This window comes from Oncorhynchus mykiss, chromosome 26 (assembly GCF_013265735.2).
Source record: "Oncorhynchus mykiss isolate Arlee chromosome 26, USDA_OmykA_1.1, whole genome shotgun sequence".
In the NCBI taxonomy this organism is placed as follows: Eukaryota; Metazoa; Chordata; class Actinopteri; order Salmoniformes; family Salmonidae; genus Oncorhynchus; species Oncorhynchus mykiss.
The window spans coordinates 12,674,265-12,691,581 of record NC_048590.1 but is presented as its reverse complement, the minus strand read 5'-3'; the positions used below and the strand labels follow the sequence as shown (position 1 = coordinate 12,691,581).

Here is a 17,317-nt window from a genome sequence, read left to right as displayed (position 1 = left end):
TTGTGTCCAATAATGTTTGTACCATGTTTTTGTGCTGCTACCATTTTGTGTTGCTACCATGCTGTGTTGTCATGTTTTGCTGCCTTGTTATGTTGTCTTAGGTCTCTCTTTATGTAGTGTTGTTTCTCTTGTTGTGATGTGTTTTGTTCTATATTTATATTGTATTTATAAAATAAAAAAAAGAAGAGCCCAGACCCCTGTCCCCGCAGGAGGCGCTTTGCCTTTTGGTATGCCGTCATTGTAAATAATAATTTGTTCTTAACTGACTTGCCTGGTTAAATAAATAAAACATTTACATTTGGACTCATCAGACCAAAGTACAGATTTCTACCGGTATAATGTCCATTGCTCGTGTTTCTTGGCTGAAGCAAGTCTCTTCTCATTATTGGTGTCCTTTAGTAGTGGTTTCTTTGCAGCAAATCGACCAACAAGGCCTGATTCACGCAGTCTCCTCTGAACAGTTGTGATGTGTGTTTCTTGAGCTCTGTGTAGTATTTATTTGAGCTGCAATTTCTGAGGCTGGTAACTAATGAACTTATCCTCTGCAGCAGAGGTAACTCTGGGTCCTCCTTTGGCGGTTCTCATGAGAGCCAGTTTTATCATAGCGCTTGATGGTTTTTGCAATTGCACTTGAAGAAACTTTCAAAGTTCTTGACATTTTCCGGATTGACTGACCTTCACGTCTTAAAGTAAGGATGGACTGTCGTTTTATCTTTGCCTATTTGAGCTGCTCTTGCCATAATATTGTCTTGTTTTTTTACCAAATAGGGCCATCTTCTGTATCCCACCCCTCCTTTGTGACAACACAACTGATTGTCTCAAACATATTAAGAATTTTGACATTTTTAAAACTATTTTATTTACCCTTTATCTCCCCAATTTTGTGGTATCCAATTGGTAGTTAGTCTTGTCTCATCGTTGCAACTCCCGTACGGACTCGGGAGTGGCAAAGGTCGAGAGCCGTGCGTCCTCTGAAACACAACCCAGCCAAGCCGCACTGCTTCTTGACACAATGCCCGCTTAACCCGGAAGCCAGTCACACCAATGTGTTGGAGGAAACCACGTACACCTGGTGACAGTGTCAGCGTTCATGCGCCCGGCCTGCCACAGGAGTCGCTAGAGCGCGTTGGGACAAGGACATCCCTGCCAGCCAAACCCTCCCCTAACCCAGACGACGCTGGGCCAATTGTGCGCCACCCCATGGGTCTCCTGGCCACGACCAGCTGCCACAGAGCCTGGAATCGAACTAGGATCTCTAGTGGCACAGCTAGCACAAATTCACTTTTTAACAAGGCACACCTGTTAATTAAATGCATTTCAGGTGACTGCGAGTCAGGCCTAATCACCTAACATCAGTGCACGATGTCACTATGCTTTTGTGGCTGAATACTGCAGGGACTTGCTTCCAATGTTCCAACATCTAATAGAAAGTCTTCCCAGAAGAGTGGAGGCTGTAATAGCAGCAAAGGGGGACCAACTCCATATTAATGCCCATGATTTTGGAATGATGTTCGAAGAGCAGGTGTCCACATACTTTTAGTCATGTATTGTATATGCTTCTGTAAGATAGGCTTTTTAGCATGCATAGCGATGGTTATCAACTGTACCACAGAGATGGAACGTTAGTCACAGAAAATAAAGGTTGTGGCGGGTGTACGAGATTTGACGTCAGAAGATTTAGAGGGTGTGTTGAGTGGTGGAGTCCCGTCCTCCCAGGCCGTTGGCCTGAGGTAGGACCAGATAGGTTTAAATAGTGGAATAGGGTGGTGGGTTTTCAATGAATGTAGGATTAGATGGCAGGGCATTTTCTATGTATATTTTCCCTTTCCCTTTATTCCTTGCAAAGTATAAGGGACCCCAGTCTAATTGGTGGCGGTAATACAACATGTATTGGATTCCAACTGCCATTAAACCTCATTATATCCAAATCTCTGGTTGATTTTACTGCTGGTTTAGACTTTGTCTGGGCAGTGTCTTAACATCATCCTACAACCTTCTCTGAACTGGGATTTTTCTTCTTCTTAAAACAGGTTTTAACAGGATTCCTAGAACCTTTTCTAAGATTCTTTGTGGATACGGGCCCTGGAATCTATCTGGTAAAGAAACCACAATTTCTGAAGACTTTCAACACTTGTGTTTGAAGTGTAGTAGGATTTCATAGAATCTGCAGAGAATTTGCAGCAACCAGCATACCACCCTGCATTCCACTGCCAGATTACCACTGACGCTAAGCAGGGTTGGTCTTGGTTGGTACCTGGATGGGAGGCCAGATGCTTCTTGAAGTTGGGTTGGTGTGTGAGTAGGAGGCACTCTTTCCTCTGATCCCAGGGCAGTTATTGGGGACATTATCCTTTGTGGGGTTCTGTCTTTTGGATGGGACATTAAAAGGGTGTCCTGACTATCTGTGGTCACTTATTGTAAGAGTAGGGGTGTTAAACAAATCAAATGTATTTATATAGCCCTTCTTACATCAGCTGACATCTCAAAGTGCTGTACAGAAACTCAGCCTAAAACCCCAAACAGCAAGCAATGCAGGAAGCACGGGGGCTAGGAAAAACTCCCTAGAAAAGCCAAAACCTAGGAAGAAACCTAGCGAGGAACCAGGCTATGAGGGGTGGCCAGTCCTCTTCTGGTTGTGCCGGGTGGAGATTATAACAGAACATGGCCAAGATGTTCAAATGTTCATAAATGACCAGCATGGTCAAATAATAATCACAGTAGTTGTCGAGGGTGCAACAGGTCAGCACCTCAGGAGTAAATGTCAGTTGGCTTTTCATAGCCGATCATTCCGAGTATCTCTACTGCTCCTGCTGTCTCTAGAGAGTTAAAAACAGCAGGTCTGGGACAGGTAGCATTTCCGGTGAACAGGTCAGGATTCCATAGCCACAGGCAGAACAGTTGAAACTGGAGACTGGGGACAGCAAGGAGTCATCATGCCAGGTAGTCCTGAGGCATGGTCCTAGGGCTCAGGTCCTCCGCTAGAGAGAAAGAGAATTAGAGAGAGCATACTTAAATTCACACAGGACACCGGATAAGACAGGAGAAATACTCCAGATATAACAGACTAACCCTAGCCCCCCGACACATAAACTACTGCAGCATAAATACTGGAGGCTGAGACGGGAGGGGTCAGGAGACACTGTGGCCCCATCCGATGATACCCCCGGACAGGGCCAAACAGGTAGGATATAACCCCACCCACTTTGCCAAAGCAGAGCCCCTACACCACTAGAGGGATATCTTAACCCGTGTCTTGGTTAAATTCCCAATCTGACCATCATTGTACATAAATTATGTACAATATTTTAGCTGATTCAATTTCAAAATGCTTTATAGTCAAATATAAAAATGCATTAATTTTGTGCTATAAATATTTTTTACGAGCACACATTTTGCTGGTAGGTAGGATATGTATGTATCCTCGCCACAGAGGCGCTCATAAATGACTGATTACGTAACTGCCGCATTTCATTACTTAACAACATCCGGTTAGCATCCATAGCTACTTGTTTGCAACTGAAATCCCTGTGCTTGATATTGCATCTATGTTATTTGACTTTTGCCACTGACAGTGTTCAGGTTTGCAAAAAGAAGGTGCTGTTACTTGAAAGGGGCAGACAAGAACGACTTCAGCTCAGGTAAGGAAATCGATTTATTTGCTAGTTACGTTAGCAGAGCAAGCTAGCTAACCAGAGCTAGCTGGCTAACGCTGGGAACTTATTTACGTCGATAAGCCTCCCGCGGCGTATGGCAATTTAATAGTGTCAGTGATTGAACTACACGCAAATGTCAGTGAGATAAATAAACTGGCCAATTAACGTTAGCTGGAAGCGACCTCAGTTGTACTAACTATGGGGTGACTAACGTCAAGATGGCGACAAGTGCGGTCGCTTCAACCGTGTTCGCCTAATTTAAACTTTAATATCCTTCTAACTTAAAAAAAAAAATAGAAGCCATGAAAAAACTGTTTAAAACTAGGACTATAAAAATAATTCCTCCATTAGTCGAAAGAACCTAACGTGTCGCAAGAGGAAAATGTAAAGAAGGCTGAGCTAGCCACAAGGATGCTGTGAAGAATAGAAACGTTAGCTAGTTACTGAACATGATTACTCGACAGCCATCCCCTTGGCTCTGACTCATCTGAGGACGACATGCTTACTGATGCGGAAGGGGTTTTGAGTGACTCGGATATCGCAGACCCAAATAAAGCCCTGCCCACAAGATGAAGCGAAATTATATCACTCTTTATGATCTGCATGCTTACATCATCCAAGGAATTACTCGGTTAAAATCGACGAGAGGGCTGACAACCTGGAGAATATGGTGAGGGAGAACGCATTATGCGTCTGTGAATGTTGCATTTAGCGAGATTCAAGTTATCAACAAACGGGGTTCCAGAAGAGACCAACGAAAATGTAAAGGTGATATCAGCCTGAATGTGGCACCTGAGCTTTGAAAGAAGTACATGGATAATGCTGTGGATGTTGCCCATCTCCTTGGAGGTCAATAAAATAAATGGTCCCGCTCGGTGATAATCCTGTTTGCATCCCGTTTCGCGAGTTTTTGTTGTAAACCGTTGAATCACTTCAACTTCACAGAGAAGTTCTTACTTTCTATTATTTTATTTGACTTAATGGATTTGAAGCTGGTTACTGTTTTCTATTTTGGAAAGACTGCGATGCGGATCTTATTTTTGTACAAGAAACGCAATTCATGCTCGGAAGACAATACTTTTTGGAAATGTCAATGACATGGTTAGCGAACGGCTCTCTTGATTCAGCGGGGGTTGCCATTCTAGCCCACAATTTTAAAGGCAACGTTTTAGTGTCTAAAGCAGATACTAAAGGACAGTGGTTATTGATATTCCTGATAGACAATGTGTAATACACTGAGTGTACAAAACATAAAGAATTACTTTCCCTTTTGCCCTCAGAACGGTCTCAATTCGATGGGCTATGGACTCTACAAGGTGTCAAAAGCACTTCATAGGGATGCTGGCCCATGTTGACGCCACAGTTGTGTCAACTTGGCTGGATGTCCTTTGGGTGGTGGACCATTCTTGATACACATGGGAAACTGTTGAGAATGACAAATCCAGCAGTGTCACAGTTCTTGACACAAACCTGTGTGTCTGGCACCTACTACCACACCCCTTTCAAAAGCACTTAAATATTTTTCCCCCTCTGAATGGCACACACATCCATGTCTCAATTGTCTTGAGTCTTAAAAATCCTTCTTTAATCTGTCTCCTAATCTTTTCATGCATACAATTAACTTTAAAGGGTGGAGAAAAAAAAACGTGAAAAATATTTTTCTTCTCATTGATTTTAATATATTATATAACATCCCTAATAGGTATAAATAGCAAATTATCAAAGTATCTAGTGTTTGTCAATGTGACTTTTGCACAATGTTCGTGTGACTCAATACAACAACAAAAAACAGCTAGCTAGTACAAGTCATCTAGTACAGTGTTGGGTAGCTAATGTAATGTTGATGTCAACAATTTGATATCTAGTTAGCTTAACAGTTGGTATGGTCAAAGTGATAGACCATAGCCTGTTGTTTCCAATGGTAGCAAATTGATCATAGTGGGCAGAGCCAAGCACGAGCTAGTGGGATCCTATTGGTGTGTTCTTGCATTTATTTGCATATTTCTGTTAGGGAACGCCTACTCTGAAATGCACATGTGCAATAACTCAATTAGCCATGCACTCCTTCTAAACTCAATTTTTTTTAAACTTTGGCAATGGGTAAAGTTTACAAAACGCAGTCCACTCTGTTTGTTACAGATTTTGGTTTTGGGAAACAGAAAACTGTATGGAGATTAAATGTTTAATCGATGAGAAAATTGGCAGAATATTGGCCGAAATCTATCTTGCTCCATCTTCTCCCACTTGCTGCCCACTGGGCTTCTTTGCATCACCATATTTGGTAGTGAGTGGAAACTCCAACCGGATGCTTTAGTTATAGAGCAATGAGAGACATTTCACAGGATCTATCTGTGGTATGGCTGTGATAGGTTTACTGTATGTTCTCCATCAGATAGCTATGTCATCATTGCCATCTCACACCCCTAGTTTCATTGCCAAATGATCAGAACTTGGACTGCACAAATAGCATGACCTACTGTACGTTTGACAAGTGAATTTTATTAATGGCAGCTACTTCCTCAATAACAAGGTTACTTTCTTGTCTTGAGACGGACCTTTTGGAGCCCTTGACACACTTTAATTAGTAAAGGTGGTGTCTTATAGGCCTAGATTAACCTAACCTAATTGTTACTTTTCAGGAAATGACCATACTGTGCATGAAATCCAAATTGCAGTTGTGGTTCTGATTAATCAGTGACTCATTCAAGAATTCTGATCGCTTTGTAGCCTATAGGCATATATCAGATACCAATGCCAAGAATGTGTTCAATAACATTCTCTAACCCACTTAGTCACGTGACTTGGCTTTGATTTAAACTGAAATTAATTGAAAAATAAGCAGTGAATGTAAAATTACTCCTCTCTCTCTCTCTCCAGATGTGACGGTGCCGTCTTGCTGTGTGCCATGAGTAACAGCCACCCCCTGCGGTCACTGACTTCGGTTTCAGAGATAGACCACCTGCACCTGCTGTCGGAGCACCTGGGCGCTCTGGTGTCTGGCGAGGAGTACAGTGATGTCACCTTTGTTGTCGAGGGGAAGCGCTTCCCTGCCCACCGGGTCATCTTGGCGTCACGGTGCCAATATTTCAGGTAACTAGTAACTAGGGCTGGGACTGTTATTGGTCAGCCAAATTACTGCGGTTACCTTAATACGTTTTTAAAGAGTTTTTTTTTTTAAAGACTCACATTTTATCCTTTCCTCTGTTCATGACTGCATGTGCCGCTGTAGGAGAGGGGCGATGCCTAGGCAACCAAAGACTTGTTTGCTACAACATCTGGCATGTTTCAGCTAGGAGCAACAATGTTTCATGTCCATGTTAGTGTAGAGACCATGTTCCAGCAGAAACTGACTCAACCACACAAATCATGGCTGTCTGCTTTGTCAGTTGTTATGAGGCTTATTTTGTTTTCATGACGGTCTTCATCCATAATCGTTGGTAACACAGTTATACGGTAATTGTGCCAACCCTACTAGTGACTACAGGTTACTTTAGTAACTGTCTCTGAAGTCTAAACCATGAGTAGGCAAGGCTGGGTCGTGTTCATTTAGAGCACGAAGATTAGCGCATTCTAGCCAATTGGTCAAGGTAATCCCTCCCTGTTTGTTTGGTGCCTAAGGAACATGACACTGGTCCTTGTATCATAACCAATGTATCCATTCGAGATTGACCCAACTAGCCTATTTGAATCAGGTGCTGCAGTGCTGGGTTGAAATCCTCCCATAGCTCTTCAGGTTGAAGGTGCTCCCAACCCCTTCTTTACACAAACCTGACAAGCATCCCTCCATCCCTCCACAGAGCCATGCTCTTTAATGGCATGAAGGAGTCCCAGCCCCAGGCTGAGGTGCCTCTGGAGGACACTCAGGTTGAGGCATTCTCCATGCTCCTGCAGTACCTGTACACGGGCCGGGCGAGCCTGAGTACGGCCCGCGAGGACGTTTTACTGGACTTCCTGGGCCTGGCGCACCGCTACGGCCTCCAGCCACTAGAGGACAGCACCTGTGAGTTTCTGCGCACAGTGCTGCACACGCAGAATGTATGCTTGGTGTACGATGTGGCCAGCCTCTACTGCCTGGGGGGCCTGGCGCAGGCATGCTGCGCCTACATGGACCGGCAGGCGCCCGAGGTGCTGGCATCAGACTGCTTCCTCACTCTCTCTAAGGTGAGACAGTGGCAAACGTGGAAGGGAAGGGTGATATGCAAATACCTAGTAATAAAGTGCTGTATATGGATAAAAGGTAAAGCTGTATGGAAAGAACTTAAAGGTATGATGAGATGGATGGCTGGACAAATGAACAGTTGAAAGAAGTTATGATGACGGTATGGTTGGATGGATGAAAGTATGATGCATGGATGGATAAAAGTTGACACTATGTTATGGTGGATGGATGAAAGCATATTTTGATGGATTTAGATGAAAAGGGTCCATGTCCTTTCTCTCCCTCTGCAGACTGCTCTTCTGGCTGTGGTGCAGCGGGACTCGTTTGCCGCCACCGAGCGGGAGATCTTCCAGGCGCTGTGCCGCTGGTGCCGGCACAACTGTAACAACGAGGTGGCAGCGCAGGAAGTGATGTCGGCAGTGCGCCTGCCCCTCATGAGCCTGATGGAGATGCTAAATGTGGTGCGGCCCTCTGGCCTCCTCAGTCCCGACAACTTGCTCGACGCCATTCAGACGCGCTCGGAGAGCCGCGACATGGACCTTAACTACCGAGGCATGCTCAGTGAGTAACTGGTCAACTATCCAGCCATAATAACACTATTAAACGTGGACATCAATCTTTGCCAAAACTGTGGTGGTGTGTCTACTTGTTGAAATTACACTGAACAAAAATTAAAATGTAACATGTAACAATTTCAAAGATTTTATTGAGTTACAGTTCATATTAGGAAATCAGTCAATTTGAAATAAATTCATTAGGCCCTAATCTATGCATTTCACATGACTGGGAATACAGATATACATCTGTTGGTCACAGATGCCTTAAAAAAAAAAAGTAGGGGCGTAGATCAGAAAACCAGAGTGTATCTGGTGTGACCACCATTTACCTCATGCAGCACGATGCATCTCCTTCGCGTAGAGTTGCTCAGGTGGTTTGGTGGTTGTGGCCTGTGGAATGTTGTCCCACTCCCAATGCAATTGTGTTCGTTGTCTGTAGCTTATGCCTGCCCATGCCATAACACCACTGCCACCATGGGGCACTTTGTTTACAATGTTGACATCAGCAAACCACTCGCCCACACAACACCATACACGCCATCTGCCCGGTACAGTGGAAACTGGGATTCATCCGTGAAGAGCACACTTCTCCAGTGGCCATCGACAGTGAGCATTTGCCCACGGAAGTTGCCGAACTGCAGTCAGTTCAGGACCCTGGTGAAGACTACGAGCACGCAGATGAGCTTCCCTGAGATGGTTTAAGACAGTTTGTGCAGAAATTCTTCGGTTGTGTAAACCCACAGTTTCATCAGCTGTCTGGGTGGCTGGTTTCAGATGATCCCGCAGGTGAAGAAGCCGAATGTGGTCTTGGGCTGGTGCGGTTACACGTGGTCTGAGGTTGTGAGGCTGGTTGACCGTACGGCCAAATTCTCTACAATGATGTTGGTGGGGGCTTATGGAAGAGAAATAAACATTCAATTATTTGGCAATGGCTCTGGTGGAAATTTCTGCAGTCACCATGCCAATTTTCGTCCTCGCTCAACTTGAGACATCTGTGGTGTTGTATGACAAAACTGCACATTTTTAGTGTCCTTTTATTGTCCCCCAGCACAAGGTTTACCTGTAATGATCATGCTGTTTAATCAGCTTCTTGATATACCACACCAGTAAGGTGGATGGTTTATCTTGGCAAAGGAGAAATGCTCACTAACAGGGACATAAACAATTTTGTGTGGGGAAAAATAGTTGCAAAAAGCTTTTTGTGTGTGTATAGGAAATTTATGGGATCTTTTATTTCAGCTTATGAGACATGGGACCATGTTCAGTATAGATAGAGAATGATTAGTAAATGTGAAGAGCATTAACTGGGTAGCATTTTTTTTAGCAAATAGTTATGGTAACTGATGGTATCTTCTGTGAGGATGGGGTTATGCTTCCCCTTTCACCTCTTTCTAATGCTTTTGAATACACCACTAGCTGATCCCAAAAGTGACCTAAACGGTGCCCCTTGACCCCCCCCCTTCCCCCACCAGTCCCTGAGGAGAACATTGCCACCATGAAGCACGGTGCCCAGGTGGTGAAGGGCGAGCTGAAGTCGGCGCTGCTGGACGGAGACACGCAGAACTATGACCTGGACCACGGCTTCTCCCGGCACCCCATCGAGGAGGACGGGCGAGCAGGCATCCAAGTCAAGCTGGGCCAACCCTACATTGTCAACCACGTACGCCTGCTGCTGTGGGACCGCGACAGCAGGTAACACCATTGACAAATTGTTGGTGGTGAAGGTTTCTTGCTTTTTCTTCTTGTAATTGCACATCTCCATGATGATATTATTGGGGTTCCTTAGACAAACACTTCAGCCAATTTGAGATCTGATCTTTGCATTGCAACTGCAAAAGAGAACCCCGTAACACCTTTCAAACCTGGGTGAAATTCTTCATTCATGTTAGGCAGTCTGAATGTTCACAATTCTGCTTGCATTTTCTTTTTTGAAATAGATTTTGATAGATTCTGTTTCCATATATTAATGCATCTGTTGGATTGTGTCAAGAAATTAGTATGACCCTAAGCATGGATTTGTGATAGTGTACATCACTCTTTCTCTCTATCTAGGTCGTACTCTTACTATGTGGAGGTGTCTATGGATGAGCTGGACTGGGTGCGTGTAGTGGACCACTCCAAGTTTCTCTGTCGTTCCTGGCAGAGTCTATTCTTCACAGCGCGTGTCTGCAGGTAAACTAACACACAGAGACCAAACCGCAAAGCAAAAACTTGCTTCCCCCTCTATTATAAATGAGAATTTTGAAAATCATTGTAAATAAGAATTGGTATTGAAGGGAGTTGCCTGGTTAAATGAATGAAGTTGACATTTTTCAATGTGGGTAAAATGACAACTGTGGATGTATTTGGTTAAATGTGACGGTCTAGCATAATAATGCACCTATAGACTAGTGTGATATGGTATCTTTACATTCATACAATTCAGCTACTTGTCTCATGAGCTGTTTTGTTTTGTCTCACAGGTATGTACGCATTGTGGGGACACACAACACCGTGAACAAGGTGTTCCACCTGGTGGCCTTTGAGTGCATGTTCACACAGCGACGATACATTCTGGAGAAAGGACTCCTGGGTAAGGATGTTTTTCTGTCAGTTCTTGGGGATATTTTCATAGCTTTTCTATTAGGGATTGGGTGAAATATGTCCCCAGATCAGTTTTCTTTGTTTAGTATGCCAATACTGAATGTCCATAGAGATACTAAGGGCTGGTTTACTGAACCTATATGGAAACAAAAATATAAATGCAACAGTTCATAAAATAAAATCAGTTAATTGAAATAAATAAATTAGGCCTTAATCTATGGATATCAGTTGACTGGGACTACAGATATGTATATTTTGGTCACAGATACCAGAAAAAAAGGTAGGGGCGTGGATCAGAAAGCCAGTCAATATCTGGTGTGACCACCATGTGCCTCATGCAGCACGACACATCTCCTTCGCATAGAGTTGATCAGGCTGTTGATTGTGGAATGTTGTCTCACTCCTCTTTAATGGCTGTATGAAGTTGCTGGATATTGTCAGGATCTGGAACACGCTGTCGTACACATCGATCCAGAGCACCCCAAACATGCTCAATGGGTGACATGTCTGGTGAGTATGCAGGCCATGGAAGAACTGGGATATTTTCAGCTTCCAGGAATTGTGTATAGATCCTTGCAACATGGGGCCATGCATTATCGTGCTGTAACATGAGGTGATGAAGGCGGATGACTGGCACGACAATGGGCCTCAGGATCTCATCACGGTATCTCTGTGAATTCAAATTGCCATCGCTAAAATTAAATTGTGTTCGTTGTCTGTCCGTTGGTTGTCTGTTCACAATGTTGACATCAGCAAACCGATCTCCAACACAACGCCTTACACGCTTTCTGCCATCTGCCTGGTACAGTTGAAACCGGGATTCATCCATGAAGAACGCACTTCTCCAGTGTGCCAGTGGCCATCGAAGGTGAGCAATTTGCCCTCTGAAGTCAGTCACCACGCCGAACTGCAGTCGGGTCAAGACCCTGGTGAAGAACAACGAGCACGCTGATAAACTTCCCTGACACTGTTTCTGACAATTTGTGAAGAACGTCTTCGGTTGTGCAAACCCACATTTTCATTAGCTGTCCGGGTGGCTGTTTAGAGACGATTCCGCAGGTGAAGAAGCCTGATGTGGATGTCCTGGACTGGTGTGGTTACACGTGGTCTACAGTTGTGAGGTTGGTTGAACGTACTGCCAAATTCTCTAAAACGACATTGGTGGTGGCGTATTGGTAGCAAAATGAACATTCAGTTCTCTGGCAACAGCTTTGGTGGATATTCCTCCAGTCAGCATGCCAATTGCACACTCCCTCAACTTGAGGCATCTGTGTCATTGTGACAAAACTGTATTATAATGTGTAGACATTATATAATGTGTAGACTTTCCCAGATACAGTTTAGGTCGTCCTGTCATCAGTCATAATGTCTCAGATGACAACCGAACTGACATATTCATTAAGTACCAACGCATATTTTCAACTGGTATTATTACTGAAATATGGTTCCTTTCCCTCCACTTGTTTGATGTTCCCAGACTCTGTTTAACAAAGGCTATTCAAGAGTCCCTCTGTAGAGTCACGAGAGAGGGAAGGGAGAAAGGTATTTATGGGGGGGGGTCATTAACCTTACCCACAGGCCAACGTCATGATCAGGGATGTGAACAAATTTGTGTGAGCTGAGCTTGTGCGAATGAAAGATTTCTGTGATCTTTTATTTCAGCTCATGAAACCATGGGAACAACACTTTACATGTTGCATTTATATTTTTGTTCTGTATATTTTGAGCCTATTCCTGGATTAAAAAGCACAAATACTGAAGCATGTTTCTAGTCAGCACATGTATTCAAAAGGTCTCCGTTGGAGTGCTGATCAAGGATCTGGTCCTCCTTGTCTATCTTATTCCTTATGATCTACAAGGCTAAAATAGATTCAATATCACCACTCATACTTTTACTTTGGGAATTTCCAGTACTTGACCTAGTCCCAGTTTTCCAGACCCCAGTTGATTTTCTTGTAAGAAACCTCTTTTGTGATTAAGCTACTAGCCAAATCCCTCACTCACCATTCCCTCAACACCCCCTATTCAAGTCCCCGACCGTAACGTGGCAACCATCGCATGCGGGGCCAGTGTGATCGAGGGTGTGAGCCGGAGCCGCAACGCCCTGCTCAACGGGGACACCTCCAACTACGACTGGGACTCGGGCTACACCTGCCACCAGCTGGGCTCAGGGGCCATCGTCATCCAACTGGCCCAGCCCTACATGTTGGGCTCACTCAGGTAAGGGGGCTGTGCCTGAAATTGCACCCTATATAGTGCACTAATACAGTGCACTACTTTAGCCAGAGTTGATGCCATTGTCATCCAGCTCAGGTTGGGGGAGTGACCGAGACCCTGCCCTCAACATCAGTCCAATGGTTTGTGTGTGTTTCTGGACAGACTGCTGCTCTGGGACTGTGATAACCGCAGTTACAGTTACTACATCGAGCTGTCCACCAACCAGCAGCAGTGGACCAAGGTGGTGGACCGTACCAAAGTGGCTTGCAGGTGAGAATGTGAATCCCCCTGTTTCAACGTATTCTTCTCTTGTCCCTCTTCTCTGCTGGTTTCTCTGTTATTTGCTTACTTTTTATTTATTTATTTTATTTTTTGTGGACAACTGTAAATTGTAAGTTTCCACTGTAGGGAAACATGGACAAGGAAAAATAATGGAGCTTTTTTTTAATAGGGTTGTGAAAATCCCAGTTTTTGTGACAAAAAAAGAACTCTAAGCAGACCAAACTATTTGGTCCTTTAAAAACCTGCTTTATGTCAAATGGTATGTGCTATAGCTTAGACAGTAAACACGTCACTCAACATAATGTTAGTTTCCAACATTAGAAACTAGGAATTTTAAATCTGCTTCATGTTTAAAAAATAATGTATGACCTCTTCATGTTTGGTTTCCTTGCCACACTTTTTCTGAGTATCATGATACTTGTCACAAGCCTACTTTTTGGTTGTGAAGGTTTTGGCTGCTCTACAACTACTTAAATGTTGCAGGAGTAGCATTTTATCTAACAATTTTAGATTGGCCGTAAAAAAAAAGACAGCCACTTAAGCTTATGACCATATCAATCAAACTTAAGATATGTTGGTCAGATCGGGGTGGCAGGGGAGCCTAGTGGTTAGAGCGTTGGAGTAGTAACCGGAAGGTTGCAAGATCGAATCCCCGTGCTGACAAGGTAAAAATCTGTCGTTCTGCCCCTGAACAAGGCAATTAACCTAATTATCCTAGGCCGTCATTGAAATTAAGAATTTGTTCTTAACTGACTTGCCTAGTTAAATAAAATAACTCTAGAATTTAACAAGAAAAGACAATGTCACTATATATTTAAGGACTAAGCTTTTTTTTACATTGTTCAAAATCCAACTACTCTGCTCTAATTTATTGGACACTTTGTCAAATACAATATGATGGAATGCATCCCAAATGGCATCCTATTTCCAACAGGTCCTGTAAGGAATGGAGAGCAATTAGGGACATAACCATAGAAATATCAACTTTTTATTTATTAATTGGCCCATCCTCCTTGGAGGACAAAAGAATATCAACATTGTTTGTCTTGGTGTTGAAGGTCTTGGCAGACGCTGGTGTTTGACAAGCACCCCGCCTCCTTTGTGCGCATCGTGGGGACCCACAACACATCCAATGAGGTGGGGAGAGATGAGCAGGCTCGGGAAGTGAGCTGAACCTCGATGAGTCACACACCCCTAATGGTGTTCCAAAGCTGTCTCTCTTTCCTTATTTTCTGTCTTCCATCCCTTTCTTTTTTCCTCTTCCATTCCTCCCCCTCTTTCTCGCTCACCCTTTCTCCCTTCTACATGCTACCTAATTTTTCATCCATCCAAAGTAACACACCTGCCTTTCTTTCTCGGGTCATTTGAATATGATGTCTGACCACACCATGTAGAAAAGCATTTTAACAATCAAACATGTGTAAGCAGTTGATGTTGTTCTTCAATAAAACAGATCCCAAAGCAAATCAGGTGAATAAAATAGGTTTATTCAAAGAGAACAAATCTTAGTTATACTTCAAAGTAGGTAATTCTTCCAAGTCCTCAGCGATTCTCCTCCACAGAACAAAGTGACAGGATATAATTTATAACCCAACCCTAGCCTGTGGTTGACCAATTAGAATTTATTGCAATAAAATGGGGCCAATACCACATATCCTGTTTCAGTCTCAATGTATAGACAATTTGAACCAATAAGAACTTGCCACATGTGTCCCAGACTGAAATTCCCCCCGTGTCTCTGACCCATTACTCTTCAGTTCCCCATTACAGAAAAACAACAAGAAGATCAATTTCCATTGATCATTAATTCCCTCTTGACCTTAAGTCCTCTGCGTTGTGTATTTATCTTTGAATATTCTTAGACATGCATAGCTGTAAAAGTAACTAAATGTAAACATACTTTCTGAAATAATGAAAATCACAGCACTTGCACTGTATTTATTATTTGAATCTGTATTATAACCTCTCTCTGTCCCTCAGGTGTTCCACTGCGTCCACTTCGAGTGCCCCGCCCAGCTCGAAACAGAGGTCAAAGAGGGCAGCCCGAACTCTAAGTCCCAGCAGCCTCCGCTACAGCCCCAATCACCCTCCCAGTCCCAGCTCCAACTCCCCACCCGGCCTTCCTCTGCCTCCTCGTCCTCACACTCCCACCCCCTCTAAGGGGTTTGCCAACCCCAACCTCCCCCTTAGACTCCAGGAGAAAACCACAGACACTACCTTAGGCATCTCAATCCACACAAGCTTCTTTTGTGATGTTACTCAACATAATATGCTGCTCAAATGAAATAAATATATATTTATATGAAATTAAACCCTAGTTGTTGAATGTGATGTTTTGCCTGACAAGGGAAAGTTCAACATTTCTTTTTACTTTTCAAGAAGCAGCTGATTCTTCATTTTAATGACCAATTTAACCATCCCATCCATATTCACTTCATTTACAGTGCTTTCTCCATGTGTTTGGAGACTAAAGCTACAATTGTTCGCTCTACTCCAGTGTTTCAGATTTGATGACAAGACAGAATTCAATAACAAGCATGAATTAATAAAGCATTTATGCAATCAAATGTAAATTTCATGGAATCAGATTTACAAACTGTGCGTGACTTTAGATCACATGATGAACCCTAAATGGTAGGTATAGAGATGGAGGTGGTGAGCTTTGGGCCAATTTGGAATGGACCCCTAGACTCTATGCCATATGCACTTGTGGGCATCCTACTAAATTACTTTTGATTCTGTAACTCTATGCTTGTGGAGATGTGATAGAAGTTGACCGGTGCACCACAGTATGAGTCTTAACCTAGTGGTCAAACAATGAAATTGTTCCAATAGTTTTTCCACCATTAATTTTTCCCATGGGGGATTTTAGAAACACTTAAAATGTGTTTCGTGTAGGCTTACCCTGGTGTGCCGTTTTGATAACCGTGTAAATCTCTAGGAAATTGTGACTTATCAATATATTTGCTTGTATTTTACCCCCCCCCCAAAAAATGAAATGCTTATCAGCAGCTAATGTGTTCATATTTTCTGAGATGTGAATACCAACTATGTTTACTTCACCATCCGCCCATTTTTATTGGTAAACTACAAGGTAGTGTAAACATTTTCTTTTAACGATCCAATACTTAATATGGTACACTTATCATAATTAGGTTTTAGTCCTTGAGATGCTGGTAAAGTGATCAAGATATTCAATGAGACTGCAGGGATCCAGATTGCAGATTTAAGAAAACTTGAGTCATCGTTTACACTTTTTTTTTCTCCATCCCCTGGATTTCTAACCCCTTGATGTTCTTGTTGGATCTCATTTTAATAGCTAGCATTTCAATGGCCTTAATAAATAGATATGGAGACAACGGTCAGCCTTGTTTTACTCCTCTTAAAAGCTCAATGCTTTCTGAGAAGTAACCGTTATTTACTATTTTACATCTGGGGTTGATGTACATAACTTTAACCCATTGTATAAGAGATTCACTGAAATTAAAGTACTCCAGGCCTTTATATATACATTCTAGACATACTTTATCAAATGCCTTTTCAAAATCTTCTATAAAGACCAGGTCTGGTATCTTTGATGTTCCATAATGTTCAATTGTTTCAAGTAATTGTCGTATATTATCTCCAATATATCTTCCATGTAAAAAGCCTGTCTGATCAGGATGAGAAATATCTGGTAAAACCTTTTTTATTCTATGCACTGCATTTCACCAGGATTTTCACATCACAACATTGAAGAATAAGAGGCATCCAGTTTATATGGACTGAATCTGTATACTTGTTTAAAAAGTAATGAAATTAGACCACCTTGTTGAGTACCTGAAAGGCGACCATTTTTATAGGAATAATTAAAACATGCTAATAAA

At 42.9% G+C, this 17,317-nt stretch overlaps 1 protein-coding gene across 3 annotated transcripts; it reads left to right on the top strand.

The window, feature by feature from the left end:
• The first annotated feature begins 3,301 nt into the window (after positions 1–3,301).
• On the top strand, positions 3,302–16,018 carry LOC110506259 (BTB/POZ domain-containing protein 9). Of its 3 annotated transcripts, none has more exons than XM_021585693.2 (11): positions 3,302–3,638; positions 6,531–6,743; positions 7,451–7,814; positions 8,103–8,373; positions 9,842–10,061; positions 10,422–10,541; positions 10,832–10,941; positions 12,983–13,172; positions 13,332–13,439; positions 14,510–14,615; positions 15,432–16,018. In XM_021585693.2, exons 2-11 carry the CDS (start codon positions 6,559–6,561, stop codon positions 15,609–15,611), a joined length of 1,854 nt encoding a protein of 617 aa, XP_021441368.1. In that variant the 5' UTR covers positions 3,302–3,638; positions 6,531–6,558; the 3' UTR covers positions 15,612–16,018. The 3 variants fall into 3 exon arrangements, with proteins under 3 accessions (XP_021441368.1, XP_021441370.1, XP_021441369.1); XM_021585695.2 differs by having other exon boundaries at positions 3,448–3,638; positions 14,510–14,588; XM_021585694.2 differs by lacking the exon at positions 3,302–3,638 and adding an exon at positions 4,047–4,323.
• The last annotated feature ends 1,299 nt before the right edge of the window (positions 16,019–17,317 follow it).

Excerpts from the sequence above, each read along its gene's own strand:
- LOC110506259 (XM_021585693.2), top strand. The coding sequence starts at position 6,559 with ATGAGTAACAGCCACCCCCTGCGGTCACTGACTTCGGTTTCAGAGATA. Across the intron at positions 8,374-9,841 it reads TAACTACCGAGGCATGCTCA|TCCCTGAGGAGAACATTGCC; the intron begins GTGAGTAACTGG and ends TTCCCCCACCAG. Across the intron at positions 10,542-10,831 it reads TTCACAGCGCGTGTCTGCAG|GTATGTACGCATTGTGGGGA; the intron begins GTAAACTAACAC and ends TTTGTCTCACAG.